The sequence below is a fragment of the Helianthus annuus genome, chromosome 11, assembly GCF_002127325.2.
Source record: "Helianthus annuus cultivar XRQ/B chromosome 11, HanXRQr2.0-SUNRISE, whole genome shotgun sequence".
In the NCBI taxonomy this organism is placed as follows: Eukaryota; Viridiplantae; Streptophyta; class Magnoliopsida; order Asterales; family Asteraceae; genus Helianthus; species Helianthus annuus.
Genome location: NC_035443.2, coordinates 156,324,531 through 156,342,600, shown reverse-complemented (window position 1 = coordinate 156,342,600; position 18,070 = coordinate 156,324,531). Strand labels below are relative to the sequence as shown.

Sequence of the window (18,070 nt, the reverse complement as noted above, 5' to 3'; positions counted from 1 at the left end):
GAGAGTGTTGAAAGAGTGATGTATCTACTTAATGATAACTTGACATCTCAATTTATTTGATTTTTTTTACAACTTTACACCATAACGTATGGCACACTATTATGCTTTTTTATTATCTATGCATAACCACGTTAATGTCTAAATTACTTTTACGACTTCACAACGCTGTCTAAATTACTTTTATAATTTTATAACGTAATGTCCGAGACATTATACTTTTTTTATCTATGTCTAATGACGTTAATATCACGAACGTAACATGTGTAACAAAGTAAAATACAGGTAACGTGGTGTTGCCATCGTAACGCGCAGTGCAGGGTAAAAATCTTGTATATATTAAAACAATACCTGCAAACCTACAAAAAACCAAAAAACTTCTTGGTCAAATATACACGCAAGGTGAAAAGAATAAGATTTTCAAATTCTCTCGTCTCTCTTTGAACATCCGGAAAAATATTCCGGCATGTACCTTCAAATCTCGAAAAACTTCCACTCATCCCCATTATGATTTCTTCTAATTGCATTTTCAAGTTTTCGAATTAAGCTCGCCGGAAGGCAAAGCTTCAAGTTTGGCGTGCTTGCCGGAATATGAGAGTTGTTAATACTGTGACTAAAATGCTCGTCGGAACTCAGAAAGGAAAAAAATATACTTATGTTTAATGGAACCCATCCGACCTTTCACCGGTTTTCCGGCCAAACTGCCGGCCGAATCGTCGGCCAACTGCAGAAACAGTTTGTTGGGGTGAACCGACCCGGCGTAAGCAGCGGATCCCGGCCCGACCGGTTGAGACGGCCGGTCCGGTCCAGGTCTGAGAGCATTGGTTTTAACTGAAGCAAACCACAAACTCATTTATGTTAGTCAACCCATATATTATGTATAACATTGTGTAATATTTGTAATTATTATTTTCCATAGTTAGCTCCTTAGATTAAGGTTAGGTTGTTACACCTTTGTATATTTATCAAGTTTGTTGGTAATGAAATGATTGAGCATTTTAGCAAACATCCAACACAAAGTTCGTATGTTGGATGGCAAGAAAGTATCATGAAACTTCATGGGTGAAACTATCCCTAAATCTTATTCTTACATCTCTTTTCATTCTATCTATATCTGTATATATCTATGTATGTATAGAGAGAGATAGAGAGAAGGGATGTTGAGTATTAACTCCATGGGGTTGGTTCCAGTACAAACCATATTTTTTCTACAAACCTTAAGAACAAATCCTAGCACTTAAAAAAGTTAAATTAGCACATACTAAAACAATACATACATAAAAGTAACACTTTTGAATTATATTAGCACATGAAAATTAATCAAGATAATTGATTTTAGCACATATTTGAATGATATTAGCACTTTTCTTAATCAGCACATTGAAGATCCAAATAAAGAATTAATTGTTTGCTAGCATATTTATAGGGAATTCAATCTAATTGATATTATTTAGGATATTATTTTATCATTTATCTATAATTGGTTGAATGACACGTGACACTTTTTAAATGGTTCTTACAGTTTGTATGCGAAATGTAGTTTGTATTTGATCCTACTCCTTAACTCCATATATTTATTATTTAAATTAGTTGTTTAGTTATAATTACAATACGTAAATTATTTATTTTATTCAGACTTCGAATCGAGCTTGTAATGGTATTATAACATATCAAGTCGATACCGATTGGATTGTCCGCTACGAAGCACGAAATTAAAGCTTTTTCGGCATAAATTCGAGGATATCTACGTTTTACGTCAGATAACTGTATAATCATGTGACGGTAAAAATTCGTGTTTTGTTTTACAATTTTTCCCTATTTTAATCGTCGTTTGCCAACTATTTAGCTATAGGGTGTGGTCATGACTCTCACGACCACCATTATCCTCCATGTTAGCGTTATGTCACCCAACTCTCATCCACGTGTGGTCATGACCCAAACCACCATCCTTATTTTTTTTAAATTTATTTTGTATAAAATATATTTAACTAATTAAGGAAAGTGATGTGCATGGTTTCCATAGTTTAATCCATGTGAACCATGGTGGTTCCCTAACAGGAGTGGTGTAGCACATCATCCACCATCCTAGGTGGCAATCCATTACCAATCTCATGCCCCCATACCCCTTAGCCTTAGATCCACCACTTGTGGCCTAGTGGTAGGGAGGCTTGGGTTTTTTAATAGAGACCCAAGTTCAATCCTCACTTGTGTCACTTTAGTGGATTAGATAATAATTGATAGAGCCTAGTCTCCTTGCCAGAGGTGCTAGGTTTCTATTCTGAACCCACCCGGGTTTTTGTCTCCACACCGTGTGTTACGCCAGAGAGTGTTCAACTCTTGTGGTAGCACAACGATTGTCAAGTGGTAGTCAGCGGTATGGCTTCACGGGGGAACGACCAAGCCAAACTCTGAAGGTAGTGTGGACCCGGTTAAAACAACATAATCTGATCGAAGTGGGGCAACGTGGCTCTCAAATTTAAAAAGTACAGTAAGTCACCGTTAAAAAAAATGCAACATTAATATAGAATCTTGTATGTTTACCACATCTCTTCTTCTTTTTCTTTTTTTATTTTCAATATAAAATGCAACATATTTTTCTAATAGCAAATGCAACCTTTCTTTGAAAAAAATTTTATAGTTACCCAACCCAAAATTTTAGGTTTGTACTTTTTTCATTCAACTTTTTTTTATCGTGGAAATTAATATAGAAAAATAAAAAATATAACTATCACATGTCTTTATCTTGTTGTCTATAAAACTTCAGGTTTGGTAATAGTTCATAAAAGGATGTCCCTGGTAGAGAGGTGCACAAACCGAGTTTTTTCTAATACTCAAGTATGGGTATGACCGGGTTTTGACTTTTCGAGTATTGGTCATATCTGGGTCGGGTTCAGGTCCGGGTTTTGGCCAGAAAATTTATACACTGTATACCCGGGTAGGGTTCGGGTTTTCAATACTTTGGTATTAGAATACCCTGTTTCCGGGTCCGGCTAGGGTTTGGGTATTGGTTGGGTAGGGTTCGGGTATTGGTCGGGTATGGTTCGGGTATTGATCTGGTATGGTTTGGGTTCGGGCATAGATCTGGTTTTCGATTCATTTTTTGGCATAAAACATAGAAATATAATGAAAACCTTTATATTTACATATTGTATACCTTGAAATTTGCCCAAAAAAAATCCTTACACAAGCTCTAAACGTTCAAAAAAACTTGTTGTACACAACGAATTCGGGTATTACGAAAACTCCGGTTACGGGTATACGAAAACCCGGGTACGGGTTTTATGAAAAACCATGTATGCTGAAAACCCGGGTACAAACCGGATATGAAAATACCCGGGTTCGGGTATTAAATAGAATATGCATACCCGGTCCTTACCCTACGGGTTGGGTCGGTTTGGGTTTAAAAAAACCCGATTTTTCTAATACCCGGGTTGGGGTTTTTCTTTCGGGTTCAGATCTAGGTTTGGATTTTTTTGTACACCTCTCGTCCCTGGTACTCTGGTACAATATTTTGGTGGTCTTTTTATTTTTATGGTTGGATGTTAAGCATTTATGACTTATTTATATGGTTACTCATTTCTTGTAGGCCCTTAGGTCTGGGCTTGAATATAAAGACAACAAAAGACCAATAGCGAGCCCATTACCTCTTTGAATAAATATCAATTATTACTTTCTTTTATTTAAATGTTTTCTTAAAACCACCACAATTTATTAACCATCAAATGGTTTATGAAATCATTTTCCAAAACCATCTTAAAACCACCAGACTTTATAAACCATCTAATATGTTCTAATGGTTTACAAAAACCATTGTCCAAAACCACTAACTTAAATACCTAAAAGAAAGAGAGGGATGCGATGCAAGGTTAATCTGTCCTAGCATACTTCAATATTGCTGATACAGAATAAAAATATTCGGGTTTTCTATAATGATGCAACCACTCTCTCTCTCAACTCTTTTTGTTTGACAAATTGCGTTTATCTATTTTAAGCTTATTAATTACAATTACATGTATAATTTCCTTTTCAATTACTAAATATAAATATCAAACATCAACTCCGGAAAGTTTTTATAACAACACAGTTACTTTAATTTTTTTTACTATTGGAAAAAGTGACTACAAAATAAAACATTTATCGAACAGAAAACAATTATGGAGAATACAAGCGATCAAGAGTTTATTAACCACAAACATTCATTCTCATATTTCTAAACAGTATATATGGTTTCATAGTTTGTAATTCTCTTTTCTCCTTGTCATATGTTTGTAGGGAAAGAACATGGAACGGTTGAAAATTCGGCTTGATGATATAAAGTTAGCAACCCATAGTTTTTCAGACACGTATAAAACTGAATTTAGCAATCACTATATTTGGTACACTACCGAACTCGGCCATTTTGATAAAGAAAAACCTTCCTCTGTAGATGAGAAAAGTAAAAGTAAACAATCCAAGAGACACGTATCTATTAAACGCTTCCTTCCCAGAGATGATGACGAGGACGAAGTAGAATTATTTTTTACAGCACTTGAAATGCTTACTAGCATTAAACATCACAACATAGTCACTCTAATAGGATTTTGTGTTGAAGATTTTGAGATGATTCTTGTCATTGAGAAATTTTCTAATGGATTCCTTCGAGATTATTTGGGAAATGTAACAAGGATGCGAACTTTTACTTGGGAAAAACGTTTAAAAATCTGTATTGATGTCGCACATGCTTTGGATTATCTTCACTCTCAAATGGAAGACAAAAAAATGATAATACATGGTAATATAGCTAACTTCAAAATTGGGTTTGATGAAAACTGGGGAGCAAAGATTGACGACTTTGAGTGGGCGGTATTCCTGCCTCCAAATCAAAAGGACGAAGCTTTTCGTAAACATATATATTTAGAGTCAGAGTACCACGTGGATCCAGAATATGCGGAGACCGGTAAGCTAAAAAAGGAGTCAGATGTGTATAGCTTTGGAGTAGTTTTGTTCGAAATTCTATGTGGAAGAAAAGCTAGTGACCCAATTTACCTTATGGAGAGTGAGAAAGGGCTCGTCCATGTTGCAAGACGAAACTTCTACAATGGAACAATAGAGGACATAGTAGATCCTACACTAAAGGAAGAAACCTGTACACAGAGTTATATTCCAAATAGAGGAGCCAACAAGAATTCTTTGCACACATTTTTAAAAGTTGCACACGAGTGTGTGGCAGAGACGCAAGACCAACGCCCAACAATGAAAGTTGTTCTCAACGAACTTGAGAAAGCAATGGCCTTTCAAGTATGTCAGGTGTGTTTGTGTGTGTGTGTGGGTTATGTATTTATCTATGGTCTTAATCATAGGGTGCTAATTCACTTAAAGCATAATGAATACATATTATGCAAATTCAATGCTACGATTTTTGGCTATATTATTTACAAGAAAGGATCTTGAAAATATTCAAATGAAGGCATAACTGAAGAGAAGAACCCTTTCGTTTAAACACAAAACTTTCAAATAATAAAAGCCATAGCCTATGATGATGTTATTGAAACTTAAGCTAGCTAGACTTGACATAAAGATATCAATGTTGATCCACAACTAAAATTATTTTAGTTTTTTCCAAATAAGTAAAATTCTACTTATAGGAAGCCGAATCAACGCTTTAAAGTTTAAAGAACTTGTTTGGGAGGCTGGGTCTTTGGCTGAAGCTTATGGGATCCGGATGGCGGACATCCTTTGATGAAGTTACAATGGAACATTAAATTTCTTTGATAGAATGTATATGCATATTTCATTTTAATAGGACAACGCATACGATATTGACCTGTAATTTATTTGACGAATTTTGAGGTATCATCTTTGAAATTCGTACATTGTTTTAAAGTTTTTTTTTCTAATTAGAAAATAGTTTTTCATCACTAGTTTGTAGTTCTATCACAATTTAATATTTTTGAGCAATAACTTACTTTTTAATTATATGATATTATGCCTTAAAGGAGGAGCCACTACAACAGTTGGGTAAGGACCAAGTTGTCAACGAATCTGAGAAAGCAACATATGAAATTCCTGTAAGACATTTCTTTTTTTTTTTACTTCATCTTTTTTGTTAGTAAAATGTTTTTAAAGAAATGAGATCTATAAACTAAATTAAAGTTTGATAAAACTTAAATAGGATAAATATGGAACACTAACATTTAAGTATTACTGGGTAGGGATAATGTACATTAATTTAAAAGTGTGAGAAGTGTTTTAAACAATTAGATCTTTGATTTAATGATTGAGATCAATAGGGACCAAATTATAAATCGTGTTTTAATTATTTAGACTGATTTGAAAATTATAAATTGTACGGATATATATTAAATCAATAAGAAAATTTCTTGTTTACCCTTTTGAATTAATTTAGATTGAGGACACATGTCATCATCACAATATTTCTCACCATTCTCACACTTTTAGATTAATGTACAGGATCCTCTACCAAGTGTTACTATATAAACAAATAATAATATAATAATAAATTGTTTATATTTTTCACACTAAGAAAGAAAAAAAATATAACCAATAACTATAACTATATATATATATATATATATATATATATATACATTTAACTAGCTATAATAATAGTAAAATGAGTTAATTTTAAGTTATTCATGACCTTTTGTTTGAATTATGAATAAATATTAGAAAATAGTAAAAACATGTTATAATAAATTTATAGACTAAAAGATCAAATACAAATACCTTTAACGTACAAAACGTATTGAAGGTTGTACTGAAAAAAAACGTGCTGTTATTTTCGTAATTATTAAAATCACTCTACAAATGATCTTGTAGGGTAATTTTGATATTGTAGGGTAATTTTGTAAAACCATCTTGTAGGGTAATTTTGATAATTACCCTACAAGTACATTTTACAAAATTATTCTACAAGATCAAAAGTATCCTACGAGCAAATAATTACGAAAATATCACTGCATTTTTTTCATGCCTTTTGTATGTTTTGTACGATAAGTTATTTTGTATGTTAACTTAACTCTAAATTTATATGTGAATGCTAATATATAATTATTTATTCATAAAATACCCCTTTGAAAACGTGAGTTAAGTTAATAGACCTTCTTAATGTTTAAGAGTAACAATTAGTGTGTTTATTTTTTGTTTCATAATACGTTCAATAAGGTTAAGTGACATCACATGCTTTACACAACCCTTTTGAACCCTTCTCTAAGTATGATTCAAACCCGTCTACTTCATAAGACTTTTTAGGGTTAAGAAGCATCTACAACAACAGACATGGTTCATTATTTAGACTGAATAGTCAACATATAACATCATTTTAAAGCACCACCACTTCAACTCTCTTTTTCCTTCCAACAATAAACTACTCTAAACCTCCATCTTCTTATACACTTTTATCACTTACTTTTTATTTTATTTAAACTATATATATTTTGTGTAATCTATTTTAATATTGTTTAATTAATAATTATAATTATAATTATCTTTAATATTAAATAAATTATAAAAATTAAACTCATAATAATTATTTTTTTATTAATAAATAAAAAAATAAACTTGTAAATAAATAAAAAAAAATGGATTCTCCAACTTACCTTATGGTTATTAGCACTAGATTGTAAGGATTCTTTCTTTCATGCATTAATTTCAACATCAATTTGGTCTTGGATTAGCTTGAACGTGATATGTTGAACTAGAGAGTCCTTCCCCTCTCTCTCTCTCTCTAAACATCGACACACACAAAAATGCAGAATTTTGACTTTGATTTCCCTTTTGTTGACCACTTTCATCAACTTCCAAAGATGTCATAATTTGGCCCATTTACTTTCCTTTTATTCTTTCTATTTACTCTTTTATGTTAACTATGTTAAATAACCTAGTTAGGTTATTTCATAACATAAATCTAGTAAATATCATGTTTATAAAAACATTAGTTTTTTTGGGGCGTTACAAGTCTACCCCTTTAAAGGAGGTTTCGTCCCCGAAACATTTCTCCTCCTTACTAGACCAAATCTACTCTTACTTTTTCATTCTATTTATTCAAGATGCTCACTACAACACGAAAACACATGTGACTCATTAAAGAGGTAGGATTCTAGCATAACCATTTGCATAGTTTTGTTCTTGCCTTCTTAATTAAGCATAAGACTTTCATACATTTACCAATTATAGTGGATCAAATAATTTCCATCTCACACATGTGTCATACATGATATTCCATTCTAGCGTTAGCCACATGAGGTTACTTCGGTATTCTATTATTAGCATTCCTTCCGAGTACTTTCATTTGGAATATCATATTACCAACATTCGTTTGGGGTTGTCACTACCTCTAGGTAGTTATTATTTCATTTTCGTTAATCTTGAGCGAACCACAACATTCCATTACTAACGTTCCTTCTAATTACTTTCATATTCATATGAGAGATCAACATATCATATGCATACTATATACATTCAATGATCTAATAATACTATGGCAAAACTACCCTTTCTATTCTTACTTATTCGTGCTTGGCACAAGAATGAAGCATCTTTCTATGCTTGCTACCGTTACTTGTACTGTGCACGCCTTTCGGTTAAACATCAAATTATTTCATTCATATCGCTTTATTATTTGCTATCTTTTCATGCGCTACTTATATTATTTAAGTAAGTATGTTGCAAAAGTTTCATCATACATTTATTCAGCTAATACCCCAAAATTTTCACTCAAGATCCTAATGATAGAAATTTTTAGATGGAATTTCTTCTTATGTTGACCGGAAAAAGTCAGACATTCCAAACCATGCCATACTTATACTACCATTCATTAGTTCATAGATCGTATTCCATCTACCAATTCATACTTATCAATCATGAGTTAAACATTTTTACTAACCTCGATTTCGTTGCATAAATCAATGATCCGTAAACCGGATCGATCCGCTTCTTCACGAGTACTCAGGGTACTAGGTTTGATTTTATTCATCCGTGTATTAAACTCCCGCTTGTGAGCATCCTTTCAACAGCTCTACGACTTTCCTCACACCAAGAATTCCATCATTCTCATCTGTGACATTAACGGCTAGCACATATCATTTCATACCTGCATTCTACATGGTGTTTATTCACCCGTGATTCTTTCACGATATTCCCATTCATTTGCTATATCGTACCTTATATTTGATTCGCTAGTTGCACAATTTCTGCAGTTTGACTTTTCAAGGTCAACTGCAAATTTCTTATTTTTCTTCGATTCAGACATACTTACAAAACATTGTTTTTAGCAATTCATGCCAAAATCTTTCTTCCTGTACATACTCAAGTCGTCTGTCCGGGTCATAGCCGGTTATTCATCCCGATTCTCATGGGTCGATTACTAACATACCTCACACGTAACTTATTCAAAGCTTATTTCTTTCAACTAAGGTTTCTTGCTACTACAATAGCTTTCATCGGTTTTACTTACTTAATGAATCAAATTCTTCATGCTATTTTAATATTACTTGCGTAATAATTATCAACTTAACTTATTTTACTTTTCAGAATTCCAACTGTAATACATTCTTATCTATATTTTATCAATTACCCAATTCTTACACATCCCTTTCTGGTCGAGCCATAAGCTCCTACTGAAAGCATAACCTTTTATATATACCTGGCGTGAGTTAAAACCATTGACTCGTTATCCATCCCTTGTGATGGTTATTTCTTTCCAATTCGTGGCAATGCATGCCCATACATTATGCTTACCTATAAGCATAAAACTTGACAAAACAAAACATTTAATACCGGGTTCAAATGGCGATCACCATTTGACCCGCATGACTCATTTGTCCTTTTAACCATTCTTGCATACAAACATATTTGCAATATATATATATATATAGTGGGGATCCTACGGAAAGTGTGTTTTTCCTAGAAAGTCTAGGAAGCGATCTGGGCCATCCAATGGGTGTGTTTAATGGTTGAGATCATCTTGGTGGCATTTTCGTAATATGTGTTTCTTAAAAATAGGATTATTTAATTAATCAGGGGTAGATATGTCATTTAGCTTGTTTTAAATATGGAAATAATTGTCATTCCATAACCACCCCACATTTCATATGATTTCTCTCTCTCTCTCTCTCTCTCTCTCTCTCTCTCTTCCTTCTATCCTTCATGAAGAAACACATCAAGAAAACACATCGTATTAATCTGCTTGCTGTTAAAACACAATGTCAAGAAATCCTCCAGCATTACCATCATGGATGGTAAAACACAGCGTATGAATCTGCTTGCTGTTAAAACACAACTGTATGAATCTGAATGCTAAAACACAACTGTATGAATCTGCTTGCTGTTAAAACACAACTTTATGAATATGAATGCTAAAACACAACTGTATGAATCTGCTTGCTGTTAAAACATAACTGTATGAATCTGCTTGCTGTTAAAACACAACTGTATGAATCTGCTTGCTGTTAAAACACAACTGTATGAATCTGCTTGCTGTTAAAACACAACTGTATGAATCTGAATGCTAAAACACAACTGTATGAATCTGCTTGCTGTTAAAACACAACTGTATGAATCTGAATGCTAAAACACAACTGTATTAATCTGCTTGCTGCTAAAACACAACTGTATTAATTTGCTTGCTGTTAAAACACATCGTCAAGAAAACGGAGATGATACGAACAATATTTGAATGGTGATGATGAACTCGGAGATGGTGGAGATGGAGAAGTGTTTGACAATGACGAAGATGAAGAAGGAGAAGGTTGCGAAATTCAAAAAATCTTGGAGAAACAGTTTTCATAATTTTAGGCATTGTTAGTTACTGAGAGATAATGTCACGGCCCTCGGCCCCGGTTTGACCCGGTCCAGAGCCGCGAGACAGGAAATCCCGTGGTATTAAATTTAAGTGACATCGGAAGTCTTTTAATACAGGATCTTTTAAATATTAAAACTGCCCGTTTACATAATTTAGGGATAAAACCCTGTAATTTACAATAAGGTGATTTCACGGGGAAATCTTTTATTTTATAAAACATGTTTCTTTTTATTGATTTATACTGAGCCACTTCTCTAAGCTTGTAGTGCTTCACGGCACTTTTCTTTACTCACAACAGATCACCTGAAACATGTTTGAAAAAGGTTTTGTCAGCGGGGAAATACTGAGTGAATCATTCAGTTTACTGAAATCGACACATTTTGTTATAATTTACAGTATTAAGAGCGATTACAATGTTTCTGATATCAACCAACTACCCATAATATTTGTCACTCGACCAGCCATCAGTAGCCTCATTGCCCGACGGTGTCTGTGACTATGGTCATATCACCCCTTGGCTAACCCGTTGTCCAATGGTGACGGTTATCAAGTAATGTATACAAAACCCCACATACCGGCTGTAATTTGGTGATTACAAAGACTTAATCCCTGTAATTATAACTTTGAAAATAACTTGGAGTTTTGTAAAACAGTTGATAAAAAGAGAATGACTCACATTGCAGTTTTAACGAGCAGAGTATAAGCCTACTGATTAGCCTTGTTTAACCTAATTTAAATAAAAATGCACACAAACTGGGTTAGTAACTAATACAGCAGTTACGATAATTCACGAGATTAAATCCTCACAACGATTGACAAAGTGCAATACTTAAATATCCTGCGGATTCACAACGAATGACAGAGTATAGCCCGAGTTCGGGCAGCACTCAAACATCCTGTCGAAATCACGATGAATAACAAATATAAACCCAATTTGAGCAGCACTCAAACAATCGTTGGATAGTTTCAATCGATCGGACGTTGAATCTTAATAGCGATCGAGTTATTACCCTGTTTTGCGGCAGCGATTCGTGAATCGTGTGTGTTTTAGGACTGTTTCGACTATAACTCAGAGCACAATTTGAAATTTAACGTCGAACAAACGCACAGTATCAAGTCCCACTGCCCCCTATTTATACCCCGAAAATTGCCCCCCTCGCGCCACGCGAAAGGTTCCCTTGTGCGCGTCGCGTGGCGCGAGAGACCCTAGTCTAGCATAGGGTGGGTTCGTGTCCAGGTAGCTTGCCTGAGTTGGTTTCGAATGAAATTTCAATTCACACGTTAAACTGTTAGGATATTATCAACTAGGGTTTACCCCCCCTGAGTTTTAGGGGCCCTGATCCTGATCTCCGATTGTTCTGAAAATTTTAGGGTTTATGCAGAATTACTTGGGTTTCTCAATTAGGGCTTCCTTAATAGACAATTAACATACTAAGTATTAATTTTAGTGAGAGTTGTTACATCCTCCCCACCTTAAGAAAAATCTCATCCTCGAGATTTACTGGAATAGATGAGGATATTTCTGCTTCATTTTTTATTCCAGCTCCCAAGTATATTCTGGTCCTCTCTTTGAATTCCATTTAACTTTGACTAGTACTAGTCGTTTGTGTTTGAGAAACTTGACTTTTCTGTCTTCTATCTGTAGTGGTTTCTCTACAAATTTTAACTTTTCATTTACCTCTACATCTTGAAGAGGTACTACCAGGGATTCGTCAGATAAACATTTCTTGAGATTGGATACATGAAACACATTATGTACTCCAGCCAATTCTTCTGGTAGTTGTAACCGATAAGCAACTGGTCCTATTCGTTGCATTACTGGAAATGGTCTTACGTATCTTGGACTCAGCTTTCCTTTCTTACCAAATCGTACTACTCCTTTCCAAGGAGAGACTTTCAAAAGTACCTTGTCTCCGACTTGAAACTCTAGTGGCTTGCGACGATTGTCTGCATAGCTTTTCTGGCGATCTCTAGCAGTCTTCAGTCTTTCCTTGATTTGAGTTATTTTGTCTGTGGTTTCTTGTACAATTTCTGGACCTGATAATTGACTTTCTCCTATTTCTGCCCAACAAACCGGAGTTTTGCACTTGCGTCCATACAGTGCTTCGAATGGGGCAACTTCGATGCTTGAATGATAACTATTGTTATAGGAGAATTCAATTAAGGGTAAGTGGTTATCCCAATTACTACCAAAATCAATTACACATGCTCGGAGCATGCCTTCCAGGGTTTGTATCGTCCTTTCACTTTGTCCGTATGTTTGAGGATGATATGCAGTACTTAAATTTAGTCGGGTTCCCATTGCTTCCTGGAAACTAGTCCAGAAATGGGAAGTGAAACGACTATCCCTATCCGATACAATGGAGAGTGGGACTCCATGTAAGGATACTACTTCATCTACGTACAACTTGGCTAGCCTTTCCATGTTAAAAGTTTCTTTCATCGGTAGAAAATGAGCTGATTTGGTTAATCGATCCACAATTACCCAAATCGCATCATTACCTTTTCTGGTTTTGGGTAACTTAGTAACAAAATCCATTGTTATGAGTTCCCATTTCCATACAGGTATTTCTAACTGTTGTAGCAGTCCTGAAGGTTTCTGGTGTTCGGCTTTAACTTGTGAACAAGTAAGACATTTAGATACGTATTCAGCTATATCCTTTTTCATTCCTATCCACCAAAAATTATTCCTTAAATCTTGTTACATCTTATTATTACCTGGATGTATGGTATACCGAGATTTATGAGCTTCTTCTAAAATCTTATTTCTTAATTCTCCCTGCTTAGGTATCCAAATTCGTTTCTTGTGGAATCTCCAAATTCCATCATTTCCTTGCTCTAGTTCCTTTATATAACCTTTCATTCCTTCAGTATCATCCTTGATTGCTGTTTCCTGAACTTTCCTCAATTGTTCCATTAAATCTACTTGTAGATTTAATCTAAGCATACGAACTCGTCGTTGCTTCTCATGATACTTACGACTTAAGGCATCTGCAACTACGTTCGCTTTTCCCTCGTGATATTGAATATCACAGTCGTAATCGCTTAGGATTTCCATCCATCTTCTTTGCCTCATGTTTAGTTCTTTTTGCCCAAATATGTACCTTAGACTTTTATGATATGTATAAATAGTAAACTTACTTCCATACAGATAATGTCTCTAGATCTTAAGGGCAAAAATTATAGCTCCTAACTCTAAGTCATGTGTCGTATAATTTTCTTCGTGCTTTTTCAACTGCCTGGAGGCATACGCAATTACCTTCTTGCGTTGCATCAGTACACATCCAAATCCTAATTTTGAAGCATCACAATATACTTCAAAATCTTCTATTCCTTCAGGCAAGGCTAAAATTGGAGCATTTGTCAATCTTTGCTTTAAAATCTTAAAAGCTCTTTCTTGTTTAGGTCCCCATTCAAACTTAACTGCTTTACAGGTTAGCTTAGTCAGGGGTACAGCTATTTTGGAAAAATCCTTAATAAAGCGTCTATAGTATCCAGCTAAGCCTAGAAAACTTTTAATTTCCATAGCCGTTTGCGGGACCTTCCATTTGGTGATTGCTTCTATTTTAGCAGGATCTACGTGAATTCCTTCGTGATTCACCATGTGACCTAAAAATTGTACTTCTTGCAGCCAGAATTCACACTTCGAGAATTTGGCATAAAGCTTTTCTTTTCTTAACAAAGTTAAGAGTACATGCAGGTGCTCGCAATGTTCTTCCTGACTCTTTGAATAAATAAGTATATCGTCGATGAAAACGATTACAAATTTATCCAGATACGGTTTACAGATTCTATTCATCATGTCCATAAATGCTGCTTGAGCATTTGTTAGTCCAAAGGGCATGACTGTAAACTCGTAATGACCATACCTAGTTCTGAAAGCAGTTTTAGGTATGTCTTCCTCTTGTACTTTCAATTGATGATATCCGGATCGTAAGTCTATCTTAGAAAAATACCTAGTGCCTTGGAGTTGATCAAAAAGATCGTCAATCCTAGGTAATGGGTATCGATTCTTAATTGTAATCTTATTCAGCTCCCTATAATCAATACACATTCGCATCGATCCGTCTTTCTTTTTCACAAACAACACTGGTGCTCCCCACGGGGATGAACTTGGTTGTATGAATCCTTTATCAAGCAACTCATCTAATTGTTTCTTAAGTTCTAGCATTTCAGTGGGTGCCAATGATAAGGTGCCTTGGCTATTGGTGTAGTACCAGGAATTAGATGAATTCTAAACTCTACTTCTCTATCGGGTGGTAACCCGGGTAATTCTTCTAGAAAGACATCTGAGTATTCTGAAACTATAGGAATATCCTGAAGTTCATTACTTTTAGTGTTAATGATTACGGAAATCATATACACTACTTCTTGTTTTCTTGAATAACTAGCCAACTTCATTACTGAAATGAATTTCAGTGGCTTTTGAGGTTTCTCTCCTGTGATTAAAATTACCTCTCCTGTAGGGGTACGAATTTCTACGGAATTCTTATCACAAAGGATTCGAGCATGGTTGGCTACTAACCAATCCATTCCTAACACTACATCGAATCCGGCTAATTTCATAGGTAACAGGTTTGCAGAAAACTAATGACCTAAGAGTTCTATCTTTTCTTCTTGCAAAACCTTATCTATGTTAACAGAACTACCATCTGCCGTTTCGACCGTAAAGATCTGCTTAAGGGTGGTTAATGGTAAATTAAGAGCTTGGCAGAATGAAGTATTGATAAACCTTTGGTTTGCACCAGAGTCAAATAATACTTTTGCAAACACGTCATGAACTAAGAACGTACCAGCTATCACATCTAGAATGAGTTCTGCTTCCTGAGTGGTCAGCTGGAATGCTCTGGCATTCTTCTTAGTAGCTCCGTCAGCTGGCTTGCCTTTGTTATCTGCTGGTTTAACCAATTTAGGACATTCGGGTTTGAAATGCCCAGCTTCTCCGCAGTTATAGCAGATCCTGGTCTTTTTCCTACAATTTTCCTCACGATGTCCTATCATTTTGCAAAAATTGCAGGTCACATTGCATCTTCCAAAGTGTTTCTTTCTACAATTTCTGCAGAAAGGAAGATTTGAGAATTGTCCTGTTCCTTTTTTCTTAGTATTACCCATACGAAATCCTTGGGTAATCTTTTGAGCTAAATCCTTCTTTCGATCTTCTTCTCTTGTGCGCACCAGTTCATCAGTTAGGGTATTAGCTAATTCCACAGCATCGTCTATAGTGCGAGGTCTCGCAGCCTTAACGATGTTACGGATTTCACTAATTAGTCCCCAAATATAGAGAGAAGTGAGCACCGGTTCTGGCGAAGCCAGTGTTGGTACCACTCTAGCATATTCAAAGAATGTCGAAGTATAACCGCGACAATCTACACCCGTCATACGATGATTTAGGAACTTATTTGTCATTTGATCTTTTTCATATTCGGGACAGAATTTTCTTTCGACAAGACTCTTAAATTCTTCCCAGTTCATAGCATAGGCCATTCTTCTTCCTTTTGCTTGTAGTACCGTGTTCCACCATTCTAACGCCCCTTCTTTGAACAAATTTGACGCATACATAACCTGATCGTCCACGTCACATTTACTTATTGCAATTACTGCTTCGGTTTTCTCTAACCATCGCAGTGTTGCAGTGGCTCCTTCATTACCTGCAAATTCTGCTGGTTTACAGGCAAGAAATTCTTTGTATGTGCAACCAGGCGTTGCAGCTTTCATTTTCTTAGGGAGTGGGGCCTGTCGTGGATTATTATCGTCATCCATTTATGCTGTTACTGTCGTTATCTTCTGGAGTACGTTTACTAGGAATGATTTGTTGTGGTTCAGCAGGTTTTTGAGCAGCAGCCAGGATTGCTGGAATAGCATTGGCTATCCCTTGAGCAACGATATTCTCGATATCTTGCCTAGTCATATACTGATTTTCCTGATTTTGCTCAGATTGGTTTACTTCATTAACTGGTTCATTATTAGCGTTTTCCATCTGATAATTATTATAAGTGTAAATTATTAGTATCCAATAATTGATAGTTAAATGTAGCAAAACCATTACATATAAGCACATAACACATATAGCCAAAATTGTCGATTTCTCGACTTTCAACTTTATAGATTATATATGCATCCATACACACTGTTTATCTTACAATGTTTTATTCCTATTTTACAGTGTTATATGTTTGTTACTACTTGTTATTATACACCCACAACTTCCTAACCCACTCTTTCTTTGTCAACTGGTATTTCAATAGCGACGCTCCCTTTCGTCGTATTTCCAGGAGATTTGTTCCCCCATTTCCCGGATCCTATTCCCTGTACCTATCAGTTCTTCACCAAACTGACGAAGTTCGGCTAAGTTTTCGTTGCTCATTGGAGGATTGGGGATAGGTTCTGGATCAAATTGAGGAAGGAAGGTATAAGGACTATTGATTATGTTTTGAAATTGCCAGTCGTTCGTCCACCATTCTTCCATTTCGCCTAAAGGTCGAGTGTGGATTAGAGGGTCTGGAATAGCTGGTTCCAGATTTACTGGAAGTTGAATTTCGGCCGGATAAGGGTAAAGATTGTTGTTGATAGGGTTAATGACATCACAACTTGCCAGTAGACGGTCTATTTCTTCTTGGAATGTTATTTCTTCAGTTTGTTTAGAACTTTCTCCAATTTCTATTCCCTTTTGCCTAAAATTTTCCCTGATTTCTATTTCTGCTGGCTTAGAACTCTCTCCGGTCTCGATTCCTTTTCCTTTGTCCATAGGGTTTTCTACTTTGGGGAGTTTCCTAGTGGTTGGCTTCCTCCTGCGTACTTTCCTCCATCCTCCATATCTTCTTCTTTTCTTAGACTTTGCTTTTTTCGGAGGTGGAGCTTGAAATTCCAGGGGTTCCTCCACATCAGCAAAATAACCAGTAAAGTCATTGGAGACTTCGATTGGTACTGGATATAGATTGAGATTCTGAAATGCTATAGATAGCTCACTCATGCTGTTTAGCATATATGCAAAATGCACAAAAATGCTAAGTTAAAATCTTATAAGGAAATTTAGATAAATATTCCGTTTATTGCATATCGAAAGACAAATTTTACAAAGGATAACGGAAATTTAAAACACACCAGGATTTATTTATTTATTTACTGGGTAGTGGTTTCTGGATAAATGCTAATACTAGATTTAGGGTACCGGGAATTTTAAAGGTTCGCATTTTCAGCTACAATAGCTAACATGTAAAGATCTGCCCATTTTTCATCTAATTTGTCTTCCCAAGGTGGATTATTGCCTATTTT

The 18,070-nt window shown here is 35.2% G+C and overlaps 1 protein-coding gene across 1 annotated transcript in view; it reads left to right on the top strand.

Annotated features, from left to right (window-relative positions):
- LOC110891173 overlaps positions 1-18,070 on the top strand; it is a 55,839-nt gene that overhangs the window by 9,890 nt on the left and 27,879 nt on the right. The window contains exons 3-4 of the mRNA XM_022138844.2: positions 4,270-5,283; positions 5,973-6,044. Coding sequence (XP_021994536.1) covers positions 4,270-5,283; positions 5,973-6,044 — 1,086 coding nt within the window. The remainder of the gene's footprint in view (positions 1-4,269; positions 5,284-5,972; positions 6,045-18,070) is intronic.